The sequence below is a fragment of the Alexandromys fortis genome, unplaced genomic scaffold, assembly GCF_014885135.2.
Source record: "Alexandromys fortis isolate MF-2015 unplaced genomic scaffold, M_Fortis_MF-2015_v1.1 scaffold_10, whole genome shotgun sequence".
Taxonomy (NCBI): Eukaryota; Metazoa; Chordata; class Mammalia; order Rodentia; family Cricetidae; genus Alexandromys; species Alexandromys fortis.
The window spans coordinates 3,308,558-3,333,230 of NW_026067895.1; the positions used below are offsets into that span (position 1 = coordinate 3,308,558).

The 24,673-nt window shown below is 42.3% G+C and overlaps 1 protein-coding gene across 4 annotated transcripts in view; it reads right to left on the reverse strand.

Annotated features, from left to right (window-relative positions):
- The window catches only part of Pcsk5 (proprotein convertase subtilisin/kexin type 5), a 411,377-nt gene that overhangs the window by 161,704 nt on the left and 225,000 nt on the right, over window positions 1–24,673 (reverse strand). For all 4 annotated transcript variants that reach the window (XR_007594733.1, XR_007594738.1, XM_050158819.1 and 1 more), the window contains exons 11-12: window positions 4,553–4,670; window positions 3,467–3,655 (exon numbers count right to left, since the gene is read on the reverse strand). Coding sequence is in view for 2 of the 4 variants with exons in the window: in XM_050158819.1 (XP_050014776.1) it covers window positions 3,467–3,655; window positions 4,553–4,670 (307 nt within the window). In the remaining 2 variants the exon portion in view is untranslated. The remainder of the gene's footprint in view (window positions 1–3,466; window positions 3,656–4,552; window positions 4,671–24,673) is intronic.

Genomic DNA, 24,673 nt, shown 5'->3' on the forward strand with positions numbered 1-24,673 from the left:
CAGAAAACTCCACACCCACACTGTACATTCCACTGAGTTCCTGTCTCTTTCCCCCTGTCCTCTCTCCACCCAGCCACATCACTTCACCTCCCTCGTGCTGGGATTAAAGGCGTGTGATCCCAAGTGTTGGGGTCACCTTTGTGTGGACTCTGTTTCTCTTTTAGACAGATTCAATCTTGCGGAGCCCAGGGTGGCCTTGAACTAACAGAAATCTGTCTGCCTCTGTCTCCCAAATTTGGGGATTAAAGGTGTGTGCCACCACTCCCTGCCTGTATGGCTGACTAGTATGGCTACTTTGCCCTATGATTTTCAGGCATGCTTTATTTATTAAAACACAAATAATATACCACTATAGTGCTCTCATCTAAGAGTTTTCAAAGGGTCCCAGAACCAGCAGCTTCCCTTCAACCCACCAGATTCTCTTTGGAGTAAGCCATGTACTCTGAAATCACAGTCTGGCTTTTGAGTAGGCAGGGATAGTGGCCAAGAAGCAGAGATGGCAGGAGAAGAAGAGGTTAAAACACGGCCATTTGTCCACCCCAGGACAGTTCTGCTGACCCGTGGCTCCAATCTACAAAATCACCAGTGGTGGTTTGCCAGGGGAGCCCGCTTGCTGGGCTAATAATGGGGCCCAAAGCTCAGACCGGCCTGGAGTTCTGCGTGCTGCTGAATGCCTTCCAGCACTCAGCACCTGCAGCTGCTGGGGTGAACCATTCTCCCAACAGCTGTTCACCACAGGAGCTGCCCATCAGTGGGGACAGGGAGGCACTGAGGGGCTCCAGACAGCCCACACAGTTGTAACTGTACAGCGAGGGCTTTGCGGACACCAGACTGTCCAGGAACCACAGTGGTCAACGGCTAAGTGACTGGGAAGAAATTCGTCAGTGAATCGAGAGCCTGCGGGGAGGCTCACAGGACCATGACCTGGAGAGAGCCCCTTGGGTCTGAGCTGCTAGCAGCCCTTTGGTTCTGTAGAGGGCTGTGAGGAAAACCTGGGTGGAGGGACTACTTCAAAATCCTGAGGCAAGCTGAGCATGGTGTCTCATTTGCCTTTAATCCGAGCACTCTGTAGGGACAGGCTGGTGGATCTGTGAGTTCAAGGCTCGCCTGGTTCTGCGTAAACACTTTCAGGCCAGCCAGGGCTACACAGTGAGAGTCTATCTCAAAAAAAAAAAAAAAANAAAAAAAAAAAAAAAAAAAAAAAAAAAAAAAAAAAAAAAAAGGAACAAAACAAAACCAAATTGAAAACAAACAAACAAACAAAAAACAAGACCAAAAAACCATGGAGAGTTTTCCACAATGGCAGCCAGGTTAGTAAGCAGTCAGGGTGAGCACGGATGAGATGGGAAACCTCTGCCACCCGAGGAGTACGGGAGACCTCTAAGGGCTTGGCTAGAGAAACTTTGCTTCAAAATTATAATTCCTACTTTTTAATTGTAATCTTTGCTTAGTATGCTCAATTTTGCTTCTCTATTTTAATTCATTAATTAATTTTTGAGACAAGTCCTTGCTATGCCGTCAAGGCTGGCTTTGAACTCACAATTCTCTGTTCTCAGCCTCGCTAGAGTTGGTGTTAAAGGCAGGTACCACCACACTCTGCTGGGGTGGCCATGACTCACTCTTCTCAGGAATAATCGTGGGCACACAGATGCCTTCCAAATCCTGACAGAGTCACCTCTTCCTTGAGGCAGAGAATTGTCTTGGAGACCAACATGAAGGACACCAGGGGCACAGCGGGGCTTTTCTCCACTCCTCTCTACCCCTTTCTGTGCCTGTCCCCTGCCCCCCACTCTGTTCTTTGCATTCTATGTTGGGGCTCTGCTCTGAATTCAGGCCAAGTGGATAGGTCGCAAGATCTCCCAGCCAAAAGTCAGAAACTAAGAGACAGTGAGGAGTGAGTTCCTGTAATAAAATGGAGCCCTTGGACTGTCCAGGCAGAGAGAATGGCAGAAGAAACCGTCTTGCTTTAGCTGCCTAGGTAGGAGGGACATTCCCAGGGAGAAGTACAAGCATGGCAGAGGTGCCATGGGCGGCTTTGGGGTCAGGTGCACTATTTCACATTTAAAGGGCTAGCTACTCGGAAGAGTTTAGCAGAAGCTGGAGATGATAGCATTTCATCACAACTTTTCTGTTTCTCAGGTGCCTCCAGCTTCCTCCAGGCTGCTCCCGCCTTCTGATGGCGCATGCCCTCAGGACTCAGAAGGAGATACAGAGAGAACACCTCCTTAAGATGCCTCAGGTCATGACGCTGCCACAAACCTGAACAAGGGGTGGGGGGCTGAGGCGAACCTTCTGAGTGCAGGTCAGGGATGCAAGTTCTAGAGTAGTCTTGCACTCAGCACTCTGCAAACAGCCCAGCAGATGTGGAGGAACACATGTGTACCCTGAAGCCAGCGACCCTGCAGGCTACCAGATGCCCGTGAAGGCATCCACAGCCCATCAGCTGGTGGGTTTCCTCGGGGGAAGTCATGTTGTGGGAATGTCAGTAATAGATGGCCAAGAGCAGTAGGAACCAGGAGAGGGGGCTGGGTTTTCCCAGCAAGCAGCAGCAGCAGCAGAGAGGCTGGCTTTCTGCAAGGCAAGGAGGAACTTAGGAACCTAAGAGGTATGCATAGGTGAAGCCCCTTTGAGCTCCCCAGTGTTCACCAGGATACTCTTTCAAGTTAAACTCAGATGAATAATGACACAGAAAAGAGAGAAAGGAAAAAAAAAAAAAAAAAACAACAAAAAAAACCAAGCAAGCGAGGCCTGCCCTGGCTTTGGTAACAACAGCTGTGGAGGCCTCCATTAATCATGTACTGTTTGCTGGGCTGAAGCAGGTAGGGCAATTAGCTTGTAGGCAGCAGCTGAGGCCCTGTGTCCACAGCAGGCGGAGGGCACAGAGGGAGCGCCTCAGGGTCCGGTGCAGTGGAATCCTCACATCTCTTCCACGCACATGTGCACATACCGGCTCTGGCAATGCTTTATTTCATTGTTAAAACATTAAGTGTCCCTCCCCGGGGAGGGGTCCCCATGGCCAGAAGAACACAGGACACCCAAGCACAGAAATGGAGCGTACTCGAAGACCTGAGAGTCCACGCTCCCATTTACCCTCATCTGCAAATGTTCCTGTCGCTTTCCCCTCCGCTGTCTCACAGTGAATGAGGCTCATTTGTGTAAAATGTCCTTAGACACGTAAATAGGGCTGCATCTCAGTGCTCGGCAAGTCCTTTCTAGAACAAAGACCAAACGAAACGGCCTTCGCCTCTTCTGCAGCACCCTTTCAGCACCCAACTATAGATGCCACCCTTCCCTGCCTATGGACGCTGGGGAGCTTCCCACCCTACTGAGAGAGAATGGCATCCAAGGGGGGGGCAACTCGACTGGTTCCCAGGATGACAATACAGAGCAACAATATCTGTTCACCTAGAGGAACAGCAAGTATAGCTGCAGTCACCACCCTGGGAAGCAGAGGCCCTGAAGGTACCTGTTGGCCAAAAGCTGGGATCTGGTTCCCGAGGGGGAGGTCAGGTAGATGGCCAGGTCTCCCCTCCGAGGGTGCGTGATGGTGATACGCACAACCACGTGCTCCAGGTAGTTGACGTGATGGTTGGGATTATCTGAGCAGCCCGAGGCTTTGTAGATGGAGCGCACCGCACTGTTGGGGCGAATGGTCCTGGCAGGAGAGAGAGAGAGAGGCAGGGTGTGAACAAAACACATAGCAGAAACAAGGTGAGCAGGCCTGGAGGCTTGAAATGAGAGTAAGACACAGGCAGCAGCTGCTCCCTGGATACGAAGGGCCAGCACTGCCAGGCACCCAAATGACTGGGCCATCTAAAGGGAAAGATGCCAGTGATGGGGAGCCAAAGGTCTTTTGTCTGTAGTATGTGCTGGGTAAATAAATACCGATTAACTTTCCCCTCCCCTTCATTTTTGCTTTCTCACTCTGTGCCGTGAAAGAGGTGAATGAGGAAAAATTTAAATCCAATCCAAACCAAACCAAACCATAACTTTGTCCCATTTTCAATGCTTACTAACATAGTTCTAACATAGGATTACAAGGCTGTATGTTCATCACCAACCAGAAACATAGTTCACAAAGTTTTCCTTCAGAGGCTTCTGAGGATAAAACCAAGAACTCCAGAAAGGCCCCTGAGATGAATGCAGTTCTTTGGATCAAGCACCTGGCAGTGACTTCACATAGCGCCGGGTACTGCAAAGGCACTGAGTGCGTGCAGCTCACACTGGAGAATGAGCCCCACAGCAATGAGGGATGTACAATAGCATTCGCTATCTATTTTACAAGACTCTCCAGAGAACTATGTGGGTGAGTTTGAGGACCATAAAGACCTGAAGAATTCTTGCTCCATCAATCAAGGACACTGACAAGCAGGAAATGTACAACAGCCCACTAATACAGGCCTTCCCCTGGAAGGATGGCTGGGTAGAACATTCTATCTCGATTTTATAACTACACTAGAAACTACAGAAGCGTCTGGCTTCCATGTTCAACAGCACTTGTGCTGGCCTCGTTCTGGGCATTGTCAGGCTGCTGGCAGGCAGCAAGCATTACTTGATTTGCCGGTCCGTGCTTTCCACACACACGTGCTGCTGAGGAACAGTTGTCCACTTCTCTGCCTCCATCACCATGGCTTCCGCATCCATCAGTCCAAATCCATAGAGATGGCTCACTGTGGAAGGCAAGAGGCAGGTCAGCTTTACTGTGGCCAGATCAACCGCTACCCACACTGACTCACTGTGCCATTCAACAGAGACCCTAGACATAACCCGAGGCTATCCTGACTATCTTTCCAACAAGACTTGAAAAGCAAACCAAATAATCACAACATAATCATTCATCAATTCTGCAATATTACTAGCAATACAATGGTCATTTATGATGTGTTCCCATATGGTAGACCCTAGTCTACATTTTATATTTAGTCCTCTCAACAATCTGAAGATACCATCACTCGTGGATGGAGAAACGGAGGCACAGAGAGGCACGTGCCCAAGGAAATGAGTGAGTCAGAGGTTGAGCTGTATTCCAACCCATACCATTTTGATGCAAGATCCTACTGATAACCCATTTGTATTAAAAATGATGACATTATTGATTTTATGAGATAAAATTACTAATAGCTTTAAAGGAAAGTGATAATGTACACAGTTTCTCAGTGTAAGTAGAGCTCACATGCGAGAAATAGCAATTTTCTGACATATCTAGTAATTAGGTTAAATATCCCCAAAGGCATGAATTATTATCTTTCTTTTAGCATATAAAAATGCACTCAATTATATGCATAAAATATTTGGAAGCTTCTAAACTTTTATACCAGCTTCTTGTCTTCAAAGCCTCCATTAGTTTTCAATTAAATTATGAGCTGATCTAGACCTGCATTTGATGTAGCTGTCTCCAAAAAAAAATCAAATACAGAATTATTTTACCGATGGTACAGCAAAACCTACATATTCAGTTCCTTCTAAAAATACTCTGAGATCCACACTGAATACTTAAAATCTTATTATATCTTATATATATAAGATTCTTATTATTATATCTTACATGTAAGGTATAAGATATATTATATCCACATTTATATCTTTATAGTCAACACAGAGTTAAACATATAACTGATTTGCCTAAAACATTTTTTAATTATTGCATTAACTGTTTTATGCAAAAATCCCATAGCTGCCCATGTCTACAGGTTATTTAATATTCATATTTCTCTAGGATACCTGGCTGTGCAAATGTGAAAGCAACCTCCCCACTGATCCTTTGCTCCAGGGAAGGTCCTCTGTTCCAGTGTCTGGGGAAATCTTGGACCTTCAGCCTTACTGATTTTTCCCATATAAATCTCTTGCTCTAAATGTCCTAATTCCTTTTTTTGAATGAAACCCCGTCTACTCTGAGCTCCCAAACACCTAGCTGGTCCATATACTTCCTAAAGTATTATCAGATCAATAAAAAGCCAATAGATTTACTGAAATTCGACCAATGCTGTCCATCAGTCTTCTTTGTAGTCCTATAAATTGTGAGCCCATCTGCTCTTTTGCTCATCACTCCGCCCCTCCTCCATCCCTCGACCCCTCTGTCCCTCCTCCGTCCCCTGGGGTCTCTGTGTGACAGACACTGTACAAGGCAGACGGCTTTAAAGCTGTGTCACTAACTGCACTGATAATTGACTCATCAGTCCTGTGTCCTTGTACTCCAGCTTCATTATAAAATGTTTGATGGAGGAAGTGGCTTGATACTCCTTTACGGGGTTCATGGGAACTTTGGAAATTGGAGCATGTGAAAAAGAAACATTGTACAAGAACACAGTGACAGTTTGCCTCACGCTGTTTGATCATTGTATAATATTTAACAAGCAAAAGAAAACATTTTTCCCATAATTTTCTTGTTTAAGGAAATTATGATGGATGCTGTCATGGTTCTTTGAGTAGGATTATATATCCCAGGTGAAAAAACCTATACATTATTTTGTTATCAAGTGCTGAGCTAGATAGGCCATACTGAAAATATGTAAATAAATTTACTTTTCTATGGCAAGGATACATATAGGCAATTCTAATATATATAGCTTTACAACCTTTATTATTTATGTTTTTTCTTAAAATTTTTTTCTTAATTAAAAAGTAAGTACAGCTCCTGAGTAAATTGGGAGAGTGGATGGCAGGGGGAAGGTGGGAGGGGAGAAGGTAGGAAGGAAGGGGATTGTGGGAAAACATATAGCATATTCCTATTGAAACAAAATGAGAAAGAAAAAAGGCAGTGTGATTGCAAAAAAAAAGCTAAGTTCACTGCAAGATATCTTAAGCATACTGGGGAAAACTTACAAGTAAACGTAGTCATTAGTAACCTCAACAAAACTGGTCTATGAATAATTCTGATATTTTGCTTCAGTTACATAACGTTATTAAAAACAGAAAGAGGAATATTGAACATGAGAGAAATACCACGTGGGAGTGCATCTGAAGGACGAGGGCAGGGAGGGTGGAGAAGGGGAGGTACAGAGCTAACAGGAGAACTTAAAATGGTAGAATTCTAGTCCTCAGTCAGGGACTACAGTTTACACTAACCTATAATGTGTTTTATAAGGGGGAGGGCATCCAGACTCTCCAAACAAAAGGATGATAAGGAGACAGAAGAATCTAAATTATCCCGATTTGATTCATACTCATATTCACATATTAAAATGCTACACTTGTCCCATAAATATGGACAATTATTACTGCAGGCTCATCAACAAGGTTTTTATTTTATTTTTTATTTTATTTTGAAAGGACTCTTAAAAAAAAAGTCAAGGAAATGGAGTGATGGAAGTCTTTAGTGAATTCTCCCTTCTGTAACCATCACCCACAAGCCCAATATCATCTTATTACACATATTCAACAGTGTTTATCCCCCCCCTAAATTTAGTCTAGTATTCCCCCAATCTGCTGGTTTTAAACTAGCACAACTATCATTTCACTTCAGGTCGGTAATAAGGTTGAAGACTTGGTTGGTGTGTTGTGGGTCTGAAGGGGAGGATGCTGGGGAGAGCAAAGGCTCTGGATGTCACTTAAGCCCCTGAAGCATCTCTCAACGAGACCACTGGACCTAGTTCAGCTCCGTTGACTCTGTTCCTGCGTATCCATCCCCCACCCCATAACCCGCCAGGTAACATCCATTACAACAGAGCTTAACAAAAAAAGTCATCAAATACCACCACCACTTCACGCCCGCCCGTTAGCAGCCTCTTGGGCTAAGTAGGAAAGCACCTCAGGTCACTGTGAAGGCTAAACATTGGTTTTCCACTCCAATTCCATTCCTGCCTTCTAGGGCCACCGTCTATTCATGAAGCACTCAAACCCGATGTAAAGCAAGAAGGCCAAGGAGCCATATTTTAACAGAAGAAAACATTAGACTAGAGTTAATAAAGGTGAAAACTTGGATAGACAAAATTGTTGAGTTAGTAATGGAGATTTTTAATATTTGGAAATACTCAGAATTGTGCATCTGTCTATAGAAGTGGGACACAGCTGAAGAAAAATATGATGTCAGTTATTCTATCTGTTAATTTTTCTTGTTGGCAATGCATCAACTCCATGTAGCTCGATAGGCCGTTATCTGTTTTGTTGGTAAATACTGATGAGGGACTAATTAGACCGTGAATGCATTAGACAGACAAACTGTTTCCAAATGTGCTGTCAGGAAGGGAAAATAATAACACTGAGTAGCTTGGGAGCAACAATGATTTTTTAAAAAATATACTGTAAGAATTTCATACTCAAAATCACCTCACATGCAGAAATACTGATTTTGTTTTTCTACCACTGTGAGTTCATTTGCCTGCCTATCCCCACTCACGAGCCTCAGAACTGCAGGGTGCAGCCTCCAGCTGGCTACAGGGTATCTGGTCTATGCAAACACTTACGGGCTGGAGGAGCAGAGCAGGCATGAAGTCATGTATTCACCAGAGGTGTGGTGTCTTATTAGAAAACTGTGATAGGAATGAAGAAGTTGGGTTCTTCCCCTCTGACTTTTTGGAAGTTATCAATAACTTTGGAAATTTACTTACGAGTCAATGTATGTACACAGTTTATGAATTGCTCGTGGTGGCATCGTGCACACAGCTGGCTGTGGTAGGGCTATTCTATTGCTAAGGGATACTTATTTAGCATATATCTCGTGCCAAACTCAACAAAACGTAAGCCTGAAAGTAATTTCACCAGATCAAGGAGAATTCACCTGTGGGATACACAAAACTTTTGTAACCAGGGTATTATTGACATGGATACAATTAGGGATCTCAACCACAAACTTCCATGCCTAAGAGCAGGGCTAGCAAAGATCCACTCCCAACACAGCAATAGTTAATATTCAAAAAATAATTCTAAAGTGACTGAGGAAATAAGGCATGTGCAGAAAAGTCCTTGACAATCTTGAAGCAACGTTGCCTAAGTAGAGACCCGAGAACAAATGTATTTCTTGGTAGAGCGAGGAAGGGCCAGCTCCACTCCAGCATGCGGGGGAGACAGGAGGTGAATAACTTGCATCACTTGCACGCATCCCTTTGGATTGCATGCCCATTTCTGTCTTTGTATGTGGGAGGCAGCAATGGAGACCTCATAAGAAGGCCTCTCTCAAGCAGCTCAGCTCACTAGAAGTGGCACTGTCCTGTTCTGGAAGCATAATGAGTTTTAATTCAAAGTTATCTAAAGGCTTACTGGCTTCGCACGGTCAAATGGACAAGAGAAGTCAGGAAGATTGATAATTCTCTCTGGCAGGTGTATTTCCATTTTCTGATGGGACCAGAAGTGCTGAGAGAAGCTAATCACTGAGCGCGCAAGTAAGCGATCATGTGACCTGAAAGCAGATTCTGCTAATTTAAGCAACGGCTTTAGACAGTGGTCCACAAAAGCAGACCTCAAAGAAAGTTAGGCATTTCAGCAGGAAGGAAAAAGAAATGATGTTTCTGAGCACAAGACTGCCTGGCTCAGTGGCTGGCAGAGGCTTGAGCCCTTTGCCATCCTCTCCAGAGTGGGACACTGGCTGAACACTCACCCATCCAGACTTNCTTTTTGTTAAGTTTTTGAGCTTTCTGAAGTGACTAAGGGCCTTTCTGCTACCACCTGTGAGATGTGCAAAATGCTTGATGGTATCCAGTGCTAACACGTGTGCGCCTGCGCGCACACACACACACACACACACACACACACACACACACAGCAAACATCTAACACACAGGCATTCCATATGAGCTTGGAAGAAATCTGATCATTTACCTGTGATTGACGGGGAGTGCAAATAGAGTGAGCGGCATTTATCATAAATGCCTTCCAAATCTAAGAGGAGGGTCCAGCGGACAGTTTCCGGTGAAGCCAGAGAGGACTCTCTCCAGACAGGGCTCCGAAGAGACTAAGTGTCCACGTTTGCCTAGGTTTCATTCATTCCTTCATTTCTTTTTTATTTACTTCTGAGACAGCATTTCTCTGTTTAGCCCTGGCTGTCCTGACACTTGCTCTGTAGACCAGAGTGGCCTCAAACTCAGAGGGCTGAACTGCCTCTGCCTTCCAAATGCTAGATTCAAGGCATGCACCACCATGCCAGCTTCTATCTTGACTTTGAAAATCAAAAGTTCTGTGTCCTGAGGAATGCATCACCATTCTTGGACTGATCAAGAGCTGTCATGGAGGGGTGATGCAGAGCTGTCCCTCACCAGGCATCATTTAGCAACCTGAAGCAAGACTGTGCTTGCTGTGTGGAACATCATCACTGATGTGTAGAACAGGGCTGACAAATGGGCTCAAGTATCTGACTGTCTGCGGTGCTGATTTCAGTGTTGATTGATTGGTGTACTTCACCAATACAAAATAAATGTTCTTAACCCCCAAATCCCAAATATAAACTTCAGCTCCAAAATCTGAACTTTGTAGAAGAGACACTGGGTTTGTGGGAAATTCCGAATTTGATCTCACGCAAGCGTCAAAATGCAGGGACACTATGATGTGTATGATTACATTTGAGTCATGTGTAAGGTTTCCAGAAAACATAAACTAACTTCCTGTTTACACTTGGCCCTTCTCCCCTTGTATTACATATAGGCAAAGATTCCCCAATCCAAACACTTCCAGTCTCAAGGGCAAGGTGTACTGAGCCCGCAGAAGCTCATAATTGACACAGTGAATTATCATACCACTTAGAAGGGTTGTGGAAATCTACTGTCTATTTGACATTACCTCGAACAGGGAGAGCACAAAAGAAACAGAAAATGATTTGTGTTCTCAGTCAACCGTGAGGTGAGGCAACAATGTTAAGACATCAGGAGAAGCAATTAAAGATTCAAAATGTATAATTACTGCAAGTATAAGAGTATTTCAAAAGAGTAAGAAAGCATTCAAAGAGACAATGGTTGTAAAGGAAGTTGTCATTGCCTGGTGTGTAGTAAGCTCTCTGCAGCTAAGATGTGCAGTCAAGAGGTCTACTAAGTATAAAGCATCTGCTGGTGCTTTGATAGATGTGGAGGCTTTGGATAGATGCAGGTGCCAGGACTGCGCCTCCTGATTAAGTAATCAATGAGATAGACATGAAGCTCGTTGGCACAGCAATGAAACCAGAACCACCAGAATCGGTGGCTTGGAGAAGAGGGGTCAGCAGGGATGGGCTGAATGGAAGTACCACAGAAAACAATGGCGAGGACCCACAATGGGAGAAATGAAGGTCGCCTAAGACTGTCTGATGCCATCAATTGACCTGTAAGGAAATCACAGAGAGGGTGCTTGACTTTGGAATGGGTAGAAATCTGAACCAAAGATCAAAGAACTACTTGGAGTGGTTGTAGTCCTAGCCCCTTTGGGCTCTTGGATCCTCCATGTACACCTCCTTCTCTGAAGAGCTGTTCCCCACTATGGAGCACTTCTTATACCCATTAACCAGATAGTGCCAAATGTCAGGGAGGGGAGGAGGATTGTACCTAAAATGGGCTGGGGCACTGTCTTAGGCTACCAGACCCCGTGTACATAATGTCAGTATCTAATTACTGCTCTTTTCAAGCAAAAAATGAGCAGTAGAATATGAAAATATCATATGTAAGATTTGAGAGTAAGAAGGTGGTGACCGAGGCTCTTCATGGTCCTGATGTTGGAATGCCACAGTTGAGCATCTGGGACAGATGCTTTCAGCATCACCGCTGAGTTCCTTGTCTCCTCTCCTTCTCTGACTCCCCTCAAGGTCTCTAGCACAGATCCCATGTGAAAGTCTCAAAAGCTTCTTAGGGAAGTAGAAGGACAGTTTTAACACCTTTTTATGCTGCATGGTACAAAGTGCAGGCTCCAGCAGGGGCAGGACAACAGAGCAGCCGGCACCTGCGCTCTACTGCACGGTTCGTGTTTGTTTTTCCCTAGAATCTCAGGCTCTAGTAACAACTCCAACCGGATCTAAACATGCCAGCCGTCACCAGCGCTACTGACAGCTTGCATGGGGAAGGTTTCCAGACACTTGGCTGTCTGCTGGAGCTGCCTTTCAAAGTTCCCCTTGAGATCGGCTTGCTCAGCAGCTGTATGGAGTTCCATCATTATAGAGATGAATAGTGAGAGTTTAGAAAACATTCTGGCCTCTCTTCTACACATAATGCACATGTGCGTATGTACACATCCATACAGTTCATTATAGACACATATGTAGGAATATACATTTATTGTTTGTTTAACTTGCAGAATTCTCTAAATGCAAAGGATGAAAAAGTCAAATTATTATTTTTTTTCTGCTTAGTTCTCATTTACTTGTTCCCAACATGGTTGTGATTAGCAAATGATTTCTCTAAGGTGCTGAAATAATTTAAGCAGAGGTGGGGAAACTGTTTCACTAGCTTGAGGAGGCTCAGAACAGCACAGGACATATCTGGATGATAGTTTTGCTTATTTGTAGGAAAATAGGATTGTCTCTAGACAATGATGAGAACAAGATTAAAAATGTACTCCAAGGGCCTGTGATCCAAGGCTTAAGGAAAGTTTTGCTGTGCCTGTCTGGCTCCCAGACTTGTGTCTTCCTGCTGTGAGAGCCGAGTAACTGACACAGTGACATTTCCCTCGGTAGCAAAAGTGCTGAGATTTGGGTGTGTGCTATCCTGAATACTGATAATTCTTCTCTATCAAAGCACTGTAAGGTTTTATGAATTAGAGTGTACGTGTGTGTGTGTGTGTGTTATTTCACCCACTTCAAGCCTAGATGATTCCTTCTTTAGATGCACATTACTTATGGCAGCAATTCTACAAGTTATCAGGATAGAGTCAGAGCTTGCCTGAGTTGAGGTCAAACAAACAAACAAAACCATTATGGCAATGTACGAAAGTGACTCAGGAATTGGACTCAGTTATTACACTGCCTTGAAAGTTGAAGAATTTTATGCATCAAATATGATTCTTAAAAATATTGCACCCAGGGCTGGAGAGGCGGTTCAAACATTTAAGATCATCGGCTGCTCTTGCAGAGGACATTGGTTCAGTCTCCAGCAAACACATGATAACTTCCAACTGTCAGTAACTCCAGTCCCAGAGTATTTGATGCCCTCTTTTGGCCTTTGCGGGCACCAGGCATTCACATGGTGAGCAGACATACATATAGGAAAAACACCCATACACAGATGAACTTGTAAACGAGAGGGAAAAATTAAAACATATGTATTTTATTGTGTGCCAACTAATAAAATCTTAACAATCCTATTAACAGGATATGTTGCTCATATTTTGCAGAAGAAACCAATTTTCATGGATATTAAAAGAACATGTGTAAAGGCGTGGGCCCTACAATTAAGTCTTTAGAACTTCTTCTACACATACTGATTATTTTGCTTATGAACACACAGTAATTTTTCCAGCTAAGTTATTCAGATAATTGAGTGAACTGCATAGAAACTGCTCTTTTCTTCAAAATGAGTTAAAATATCACGCACAGAAAAAGAAATAGGCGATGCTTGGAAAGTAGTCTAACATCTGGCCCGCCATGCTTTCCCCAATTCTTGCTGAGAAATGACCTTCTTCAGTCACTTCTACAGGGGATTTCCCCCGGAAGAGGTTCAGCTGGAAAAGAGACTTTATTTTATAATCATACTTGGGACAGGCTTTCTTTTTTCATTAGGTCTAAGCAGGCATGCACAGATGCGAGATGGACACCGAGAGCTAAGAAGCAATTTCGCACTTGTGAACCGCCAGGATATTCCTCCTTTTGGCTCTTTCGAGGATAACGGGAAATTCAAGGCATAGCACCTCTTGTGGTGTAACCCTATAAAATGAAGTCTGTTGTAGCCATCACAGGGTTGTGTGATGGAAGTTTAAATGGCTTTGAAATGCCACGGGCTAGCAAGATGTGAACACGTGTAAAGAGACTGAATTAAGATTCGAAGGGAAACAGAAGTCTGGAACTATTTATTTCACAGCAGATGTATCCACATGGATTCTGCAGTGTGATTGCCTGGCATGCTACTCCATCCTGCCAGCTAGCTGGAGTAGCCTTAGGAAGTCAGGCATAGAACTGGCAGAAGACTAATCTTCAGGATACCTTTGCAACTTGGGATCTGCTCTGTGTTAAAGCCATATGCACCAATATCAGTTTCTCTAATTGCCAAAAAAAAAAAAAAAAAAAAAAGATCAGCTATGGAATCATTTGGAAAAGAGACTCTGTAGGGCTCCTCTGCCTCTCGGTCATCTTCTTGAACCCTGAATCAGTAAGAGTACCCAGACACCTGTCATAGTGTGGACACAGCAAGTTACAGCTCTTAACCCTGATGGGCCACGTGTAAGCGGTGCGTGCAGCATGTGCCAGGAACACGGATCCCAGAGCACACACAGGCACACAGGGACTTCGGCCATAGCGTTGTCCTTCACTCGTCTTCCGCCCATACTTAGAGTTCTATCTGTGCTCAGACCCCTTTCTGTAGAAAAGATGATCTGGAGGGAAGATAGCTCGAGACAGCTTGATGCCATCACTAAAAACCTCCCACAGAGCCCTTTACCTCCTGCTCCACCTTCTTGACGCTGCTCCTGGTGCCGTTTCTGAGGACTCTCTACCTAAGCAGGAATGTGGTTCTACTGGACCCCAAATGAAATAATGAGTATTTGAGTTAATGAAGTCTTGATCTCATTTTGGCAGTATAAAAGTGTAAAATGTATACAAAATCGGGGAAGAATAGTAATAAATTGGAGACTTTTCTTCAAGTCGTGTCGAGAACTAGTGATAGAAGCAGTGATGAACTAGCTATAAGTTAGCAACAGTGGATAGATTACTCTATTGATGAGTAGGTTCTGCGAAAGTCAAGACAGAAGCAAAGGGAAGGCTAGTATGAGTGACATTACAGAGTGACATTATGAATACATAAATATTTCTCACTCTAATGACTTGGGGAGTGGACTCTAGGCCAGGTTTCAGTTCCTACTCAACCACTCAGCCTGACTTCCTTTTGCATGTATACAACCTGCTTGACCAATAGGCAAGTCCTATCAAATATTCATAGGACATTGGTGATATTTATTTATGTCCTGTAATGTCAAGGGATATGCGCCTGGAACACGGTGAGTATTTTAGGCTTCCAGGGTACGTATCATTAGAGTGTGGGACAAACTTGGACATGAAGCCTGGGATCTGAAGGTAACTCCAAGGACAAAATGGAAACAAACAACTTCTAGACAAAACTGCTGTATTAAGAAAGCAGGTGCACTGCAGCCTCTGAGAATTTCAAAACACATGTACATTAGTGCACACACACACAGAGTAGAATCCAGGGTCATTATGAACTCTAAATTTCTTATTAGTATAGCTGCCTAACAATTTTACACCAACTCAAGATGAGAACTGAAATGACCTATTTTCTTAAATATTTGCAAAAATCACACGATGAACCCAAAGGCTACAGCTGTATGTTAAGAAAAAAATTCAGACAGCAGAAGTTAAGCGACTTCTGAAGGCTATGCTTCAGAGCAGCGAGAACTAAAGAGATGTTGGCCAAAGGAAATCTGTGAGGCTGTCTCAAAGCCCATTTTCTGGCTTGCCATTTCTATAAAAGCAATCTTTTTTTTTTTTACCATGTCCTTTACTGTGGGCTTATTAAAAATCCATTTCAAAAAATATCCTTTAAGACAACAACAAGCAAGCCTGGCAGAGATTGTTATGTATCCCAAATCTGTGACTGTCCTCATCTTGAAGGACATTAACAGAAGACGACAGGTTTTTTTTTTTTTTTTTTTTTTTCCGAATGTCAGAAGTCTTGAGGTCAACAGTACATAACCACTTACTAAGATAATGGAAAACAGTCACTGCCAGGGAACTTGCCCATTTGCTATGTACATGTCATGTGTAGGCCGTTTCATAGAACCAATGAACTCATACCAGTAACTCGGGAAATAAAAATGACATCAGATTAGCATCTAGAATCAGCTTGCTTTGAAGTCATTGCTATTACCCAACTCACTCTGGTGGCTCACAAATGTACTTCAAATCAAAAGAGAAGTCCCCAGCTTTGCTCTCAGATTTCTTGAAATTGTTTTCCTTATCATATCACACCTGCCTTTTCATCACACTCCGAGCCCTTTTTCTTCCTTCGCCTGAGCTGCGGCTTTCTCAAAGCTGTTTCTCCCAGTACAGTGCTGAGAAGACACAAACAGCAGGAAGCACTTGTGTGATCTAACAAGCCAAGGCGCCATTTATGACAAGTTTTTGTTTTTAGAATTTTTACGACCTTAAAGCCCTCAGAATCTCCTTCCCTGCCATCATATTTATTTACACTTCTGATTCGTGGGGTTGAATTAACTCATCAGCACCATTAGGTTTTTTTTTCCTCTTAAACACTTTGGAGTCTGTTTACCATGTCTCAATACCCAAGAAATCACATGTAAAGCAGAAAGCACGAACAAGGAGGCTAATCATTTATCTAGAAACATCAACCCAAAGTCATTGAAAATATAAAATGAAAACAAGATCTCAGATGGGAGATAGCAGCTAAAAACAATGAGAAGATCAGGATATAGGAGTTCTGTAGCTATAAAGTAGTGGGGACGGGGCTGGCAGGATAGCGCAGTGGGTAACAAGGATTTCCTCCAAGCCTGACCACTGACTTCAGTCCCCACTTGACTTCATCCCTGGAACCTACATAATGGAAAGAACAGGGTTCCTCAAGCTGTTCTCTGACATCTACACATGTGTTGTAGAAGATGCATGTCCGTGTGTGTGTGTACACACACATCCAATAAAAAAGGACGGAGGCTAATATGGGAAGGTGATAATAGCGACAATCAGATACAGATCGCTCACTCTTCTAAGAATATTGATTCATGTACTTCAATTTCTACAAGCCCAGCTTTTAACTCCAAAGACATGAGCAGACTATCAACTGAATACGTTGTATTAGAATAATGAACAACACGTAGATGATAAGTAATTTTACTTAAGTAATAACCTATGGGGGAAGAACTGTACCAAATTCTCCTTTGTCTTTCTTTCTAAAGACAGAGTTCCATTATATAGTCCAGGTGGTGGAATTAATGATCTTTTAGTTTCTGCCTCTGACAGTGTATACTATCAGGCTTCAGTGCTAAATTCTTTGAACGCTACCACTTTTCTTACTATTCCCTTTGCTTGCTTCATTGTATTGATAGACAGTCTTGTACATGTTATTGCTTCACCTGAAATGGCCTACAGCTTGTTGGTCATTTGGTTCCACCCCTGCCTCCTGTTCAGGGTTCAGTTAAAATAAGAGGTTGGTTAATGATTAAAAAAAATGTCTACGAAGACTTGTCCATATCAGTTTTTCTCATGAGTCCAAACTTCACACGAGAAAAGTCACCCATGGAAAAGTGAAGGAGAATAGAAATTGGTGGCATTCACAAGGATACAATTTAGTCGTCCAAAGAAATGGCCTCATGGCATAGTTAATGGAATAAAGGTATCTGAAAACATTAGAGATAGGGAGGAAGCCACACTCAACTAAGCCATACTCAACTAATCTTATTAATATAGAATCTTCAAGACCATGTCACCTCCAGTGACAGAGGCCAGGCAGATCAATAGCTGTACTGTGTGGTTGCAGTACAGAGAAAAATGAAGGCATACAAGAAGTTTTAGTGCATTCGTAGCTGTCTAGATCTTGCTGGGGTGATGGCGTTATCTCTGTCAAAACACATCAGCAGGACATGTAAAATAAAAACTTCATTACATGTAAGTTTAACTCAGTAAAGTGGGTAAGAATGTATGAAGATGACCACATATACTAATTTGTTTATAAACTGAGGTTCAATCCCAGGTTGTCTGCCTGAGTGGTATATACTTTGAAACCACCATGAATAATGAGTTTCTTGTTTGGGATAAAAAGAAAACCTCAAGGGCTGGAGAGATGGCTCAGAGGTTAAGAGCACTGCCTGCTCTTCCAGAGGTCCTGAGTTCAGTTCCCAGCACATGGTGGCTCACAGCCATCTGTAATGAGATCTGGTGCCCTCTTCTGGTGTGTGTGCAGGCACGCATGCTAAATAAATAATTAAAAAAAAAAGAAAACCTCAAATAAGGACTGCTGAACTTCGAAACAGTCTCTTGATGGCATGTGTGAATCTGTTCTTATAGGACCGTATCTTGGCTTTAATTCTTTCCACCTTATTTTGGAACTGGATTCAGAATCAGTGCTTCAAGGAATCCCTTTCATTATTTTCCAGCCCTCATGCATTTTAGACCAGCGCAGGATTCCACTGATAACGACTCTCAAATCTTGGGGATCAAAACCTGATAGCTTTTATTGTAGCCTGAGATGTCAACCGTCACGACAAAACATCATGATCTACTGTTCTTAAGGAGAGTCGAACACCTGTGCTGAAAGAATTGAAAATAACCAGGGACATCAGTTCATCCTCTCTTGAAGTAGTAATTTAGTTTCTTCGGGGGATGACACGAAGATGTAGCTCTCTGAAGCCTAGAAGCTTCTGCACATTGCCAAACCAAGTTTTCTGCTTGCAATTTTATGTGGCATACTAATAGCTAAAGAGTCAGAAAGTTTTTAAAATTTCTTTTCAGATTCGTATCACTTCTTATTTACATAGGTGCAATTAATTAGAACTTGTGAGATTTAACAGACTGAATTCAAAGTGACATTTAAACATTACAATATGAAAATTAAGTAGAGTTGTGTTGCTATTGATATAGGATTAAGGGATAAAAAGTTTAAAGATACATTAGTTATTAGAAATCATATAGTTTTCTAGCCTGGTTGAGGTCAGTTAGCTAATTTCAACCCCCAAACATTCTCAGTGACGGCATATTTATGTGTCTTTATCTTTATTCCAGGGGACAGAGATAATACAGAAATAGAGTCTTAGGACTCTTTCTATGTTTGTCACTTTCTATTTTCGATCACTTTTTATTTGGTTCAGCCTTTCCATTATGTTTATTATTAGCTCCTATATTCTGCAAAAGCCAAGGTACAAATCCTGGACTTGTATCTTCAAAAACCAGAGACAATGACATCTAGTTATTAAGAGTGTAACAAAACCTAGAAAACCCTCCTATAACTCTCTGCAAATAACTAGTCCATCTGGCATAGAGGCAAACTATGTAACCATAATTTTAATTCTGCTTTGTAGAGACAAAGGGGAGGAGAGGGAGAAAGAACCAGAGTGTGGGGAGGGGAGAACTGCACATATGGGCCATCCAGGACTAGAACCCATGCTCTTACACATCTTAGGCAGGCTCTCTACCACAGAGTTACATTCAAAGTCCCGAAGGTGGGTTTTTAAGTACAAAAACTGTGTGTGTTTGAAACCCATAAGAACACAAAACTGAAGCAAAGCATGGCTGACAGAAGCAGGACCAATATAACGCTACCACTCAGTGGAAGATCAACATGGAGAAGACATCTCTTTAGTCTCCAAAAACGTTTTGTAACCTCCACACATTCAGTAGTTAGCTATTCCCAAAAGGAAAAGAACATTTTAGAGACAAGAATTTAGATTAAGTACCTGCTTAATCGAAACCCAGGTAAGCAGGGTTTCCTGTCAGGGACTTAGTGCTACCATCTAGATGTCTAGGCAAATCATCCACCAGATCAAAAAATAAAGGCCAGACCCTCTACCCCCTGCAGCGTGTGAGCCCCTTCATTCTGCAGATGAGCTAAAAGATAAGCCCGCATACACCATAGTCAATAAATACAAGGACTTGGAATCAATAAATATGAGAAGAATGTAAGTTCAATGAACACAACGCTAGAAACCACAGAACGAGGGAAACAATTAAGTGGTATCTTTAGTAAGCAGATTCGTCAGTAGGATGATACGTGTCTAGTCATGTTCCAGTAATAGTCATCCACTTCAACAAATGGGTCCTAACATGACTCCCACATTTGATTCTAACCCCATTGCTCACACTGGTCAGAGGAATAGTAAGCCATTTTGACCTTTCTTCAAAAACATAAAAGCATTGTGCATCCAAACATCATGGTGAAATAAATCATATTTCAACAGATAATCTACAAGCAAGTAGTAGAAATATATTATTATTTAAACAGTGAAACAATAAAATAAATAGAGTTTTACCCTTTCAAGTGACAACACATTAGAAATCACTTCATACTCTCAAAACAAAAATAAACCAAATACAAACTTTTCATTTGGATTTAACACATGGCATGCTTAATGGATTCAGTACTTCTAATTCTTTTTAATAAGCATTACAAACTGAAAGACAAGTAGTTGCTAAAAATATATTGTAGTATCTTAAAACTACCATTCCCTATCAATGGAAATACAATGGTGGCAATTAAAAGTAAAAAAAAAAAGATTAAAAGTTAAGATCTGAGAGACTAAGAAGTCATGTTAGGTTGTCAATTGTTTTTTTTTTTTTTTTAACCATTGTGGGTAACCAGTTAGAAGTAAAAAAAAAAAAATCTAGTAGTTTAGTTGTGGTCCAGGAAAGAGTCAGTGGGGACAGGGGGATTTCAGCAACATGCTGGGAGAAAAACAGAGACTTACATAGTCTGGGAGGGCAGTGAAATGGAGGGCGTGGCAACCTCGCTCACTTAGTGGTCATTTTTTTGAGTTTCAATGACATTTTTTTTCATTCTTTCGCCTAGTAAAGATGACAGAAGGTCCTAATTTATTCTCTGAAATCTACTTCTGTTCCTAGATAGAAGAGAGTTTAACTGTACACAGTCATATCATCCAAATACAAATACTTTGATTCAAAGAGATGGTCATACATTCCATAGACTCACAACTACACCCTCAAAAGCCCAGCTCAGGATTCGGGGAGAAGAATCAGCAGCACAGCCTGGGCACTGCAAGAGGCTTGGCTGGTTATGGTTCCCTCAGGGGAGTGGAGGAGAGGAGAGCCCAAGACAAGCTGTCATTTTCCCCAGAGATGCTCTGATCCCCAGATTATAGAAAAATCTCTGGATGAACATCTTGGGCAGCCTTCTGGGTGACAATGCTAGAGGATTCTGTGAAAATACACATCAGACCCATGACAGGTGCTCTAGCCCTTAAGCTGTTTCCTGCTGTGGCCAAGTACAGAGCTATCAATACTCTGTCTAGTGTGACCTGGGGGGATTGTCAGGAGTTAGAATGAGATTAAAAGTAGGGCCATGTCAGTCAGGCATGGAGATACATGCCTATAATTCCAGTATCCAGGAAGGAGAAACAGAAGGATTTCCAAAAGTTCAAGGCCACTTTGGCCTACATAGTGAGCTCGAGGCCAGTCCAGTCTACATAAGTGTGACAACTTATCTTCCAAAACCAAAAGACCAGTATCAACTTCAGTGTCTATAAATTGTGCTAGCCCATGGTGCCCGACATTTTCTTCTCCTGTCTGTCTGGAGGACTGAAAGTGCTCAAAGCATCCTTAGGAACCAACCAGTGAAGAGACATGTTGAATTCTGTCAGAAGAACAACCTGGGTGGAGGAAGCTCTTTTTAATAACTCACCAGTGTACTTAAAGGCACATGGGTTGTGGATTAAAAAGAGTGGGAACGAATCAGAAGAGACTTAAGAGATGGGATGTGGGGGCACTAATCCTGATAAAATGCCATCCCTTTAATGCTGAAGTCATCTTCTGGCTTGGCAAATGTTGCTCAGCAATGGGATACTAGAGTTTGCATTTCAGTTCTTCAAAGACAGAATCCCACATCTGCTCTAAGAATGACTTTCCATTTACACACACATTCTCAGGTGGAGTCTTTCATGGGTGTGTGATAATTCATAGCATTCTTTTCAAGTAACTACTGGGGATGGCACATAGTCCAAAGGTACCTAAAAACTGACTAGAATTATTCACAAGATGAACTGGACAAATAGATATTTAGTAAGTTTATATAGGAGTGCATTCATTTCCTTATATACATTCTGTAAAACTAGCCTGCTGGAAGAGATATTTTAATTATATTCAGGTTATTATTACTTCTGTTGTTACTATCATTAAGCAGCAGGAAAGAATCCTGTTCAATTAAAATCATGAAAAGTCAAGGAGCATCAGCAGCCAAGTGTTGACTGTGGCTACTGTCTTTGGGGTTTCCCACACAGTGGGCTGATCTCACTACAGAGGCATATGCAGGCTGCAGCTGTAGGAACTGGGATGTTGGCTTTTCTGAATTTATCGGGGTAAATATAACATCTTCTTATATCCAAACCATGGCTTCTGCTTTCCTCAATGAGAAAGGGAAATTCTGATATGGATACTGACATCCCCGTTCCAGCGGTGACCACTAACAATCTGTGAAACTGCTCTCTCTCTCTCTCTCTCTCTCTCTCTCTCTCTCTCTCTCTCTCTCTTTCTCTCTCTCCTTTTTAATTTCCTCCTTTCTTGTATGTGTATATGTGTGTCTGTCTGTGTGTCCTGGAACTCACTATGTAGACCAGGCTCAAACCTGGAGATCCATCTGCCTCTGCTGCCCAAGTGGTGGAATTTAAGGCATGTGCCACTATGTCCAGCTCATCTAGAAGTTTCCAAATTCATTTCATGTACATATTTATGCAGTGTTAAGACAGAGGGGTGGGTGGGGCAGCACCACAGTGAAGGAAGGGTTTCACCACAGGCAATGTGGCTCTTTCTTGTCTAAGGGGAAAAGTCAGTCCCCACAAAGCAAGGCCTCTACTGCTGGTGGATCTGATTTAAACCACGAATTCTTGCCGAGCTATCACTGCACAAATCTCCTTAAATATCAACTCTTTTTATTCTTTGGAGTTTATGTTTCATAAAAAGTCAGTTCATTTTTCTCTGCCTTGGTGACCTGCATTCCTTCGTTTCCTGTGCAAGGTTGCTCCTGCTAGCCTCGGCTCTAGTCCCTTTTTCTCGGCTGGACACTTGGGAAGGGATAGTAATGTTTAGAATAAGAAAGAAAATAAAGTTGAAAGAATTCATCTTATTATGATCATGTTTAGATGAAATGTGGGGCTTGCCATCAACAAAATTACAAAACAATTCCTCTGGGAGCCCAGACCATTCCGAATAATTCGTCTATGAAAAAATGAACTTTAATTGTTACCCTTGGCAGCCGTCTAAGGGAAGAGTGAAATACTATACTAAATATTGCCACGTGCAACAGTAAAATACAATTTCCTCCTCGCCAGAAGCTGTACAGTCCCTTGAAATCCACGTTTGGGTCTGCTGATTTAGTTTAAATCCCCTGTTTTCCCCTCTCCAAAACCAACAGAGGTTTTCCAAAGAGCTGTGTGCTTTATTGGAACCAGTTGCTCCTCTTAGGTTGCCAAAAAAGGAGTAAGTAAAACTAGGAAGTTTATTTAGGTTAAAGTTGATTCTCCAGCTTCATTGAGGTTAACGTGCTTTGTCTGTGAGCCCCTTCTGCTAGGAAGGCCACTCCAGCCAAGGTTACATGCTGGTCTCTTTCTCCCCAGTGTAGCTCATGGGCTTATTTTGTAGGATGTAGGAGCAGGCTGACACTAATCAATGTGAAATATACATGTGGCAATTTATATTCTGGTTTTTAATTTTTATTTTTTCGAAGAACTGAAATTTCAAATAAATTCCCATATTGCCCATACAATTGCAAGTTTGAGATTGGGGCATCTTCACATGGGCTTCCCAGTTGTACAACGACTATAGGCATTTTATAGTCCTTGAGGCTTAGCAGCACACTGACTTGCTGCTCATGACAGCCAAGGGAAGCACCACACTTCAAGAGCAGAGGGTTATTCTTTTTCTAAGGATGAGGTGAATTATGCAAAAACATTAAGTAAATGGCCCTAAGTGCTGAATACGTGACAGATTCATAAGTCCTGGTTAAGGATGAGTTTACCACGAGCTATCTGCAAAGAATTTTAAAAGGACATACGTTTTGGCATAAATAGCTAAGTATACTGGACACAGTTCCCTAAGGGAATATTAAGCTCCTACGCATGATATCATGTAGACGTTACTCAGATGCTATGTTTACATGTGGAACAATTAGGGATCTTAAAATGAACGGTTTCCTCAGCATTACTCATCACGTTTCCAGTGGTCCGAGGGAGAACCGCCACTGATAACATAGTCCCTACACTGCAGAATATGGTTTTCCCCAAAAAGAGATACGTCATGATCTAAAATTATCCGGGAAAAAATTTGAGACTGTAGCTGTCACATAAAGTAATTATTGTTATAACTCCATAGATTAAAATTCAGGTCATTTGCAACTTGAGTAAACACACTAATCTTTAGAAACGCTTTATGTAATTACTTTCTATTTATTATGATATATATATATTATCCACGACAATAAAGATGATGGCCACTGTTAAGAAGAGCACTAGAGGGATCTATAACTTGTGCAGCTCGAGGAAAAACACTCTGTGTTTGTTCTGTGTCTTGTGCAGCTTCAAGAGACTGTGCAGTAGGAAGTTTCATCTGCACGTTGGGCTTATTCATAAAAATATGCTTGCTTTTCTGCTTCCGGAAGTCTTCAAGCTAGTAAAAATAATACGGTACAGAATGCATGGCCTGATTGCTAGACCACAGTGAGAAATGTGTGTCAGTTATTACACATAAAGAAGTAAAGATGGAGAATTTGAAAACACATAGTTTTAAAAACACCAGTCAGAGAATCAACGACAGCAAATACTAAGGCAGTTAGGGGGTCCCATAGGCCAGTTATACTTGGGGGTTGGCTGAATCTTTAAACACTTGACCTATGGCGTGGGAAGTGCAGGAAATCTGCCATGTGTGTATACTTCTAATAAAAAAAGTCAATCT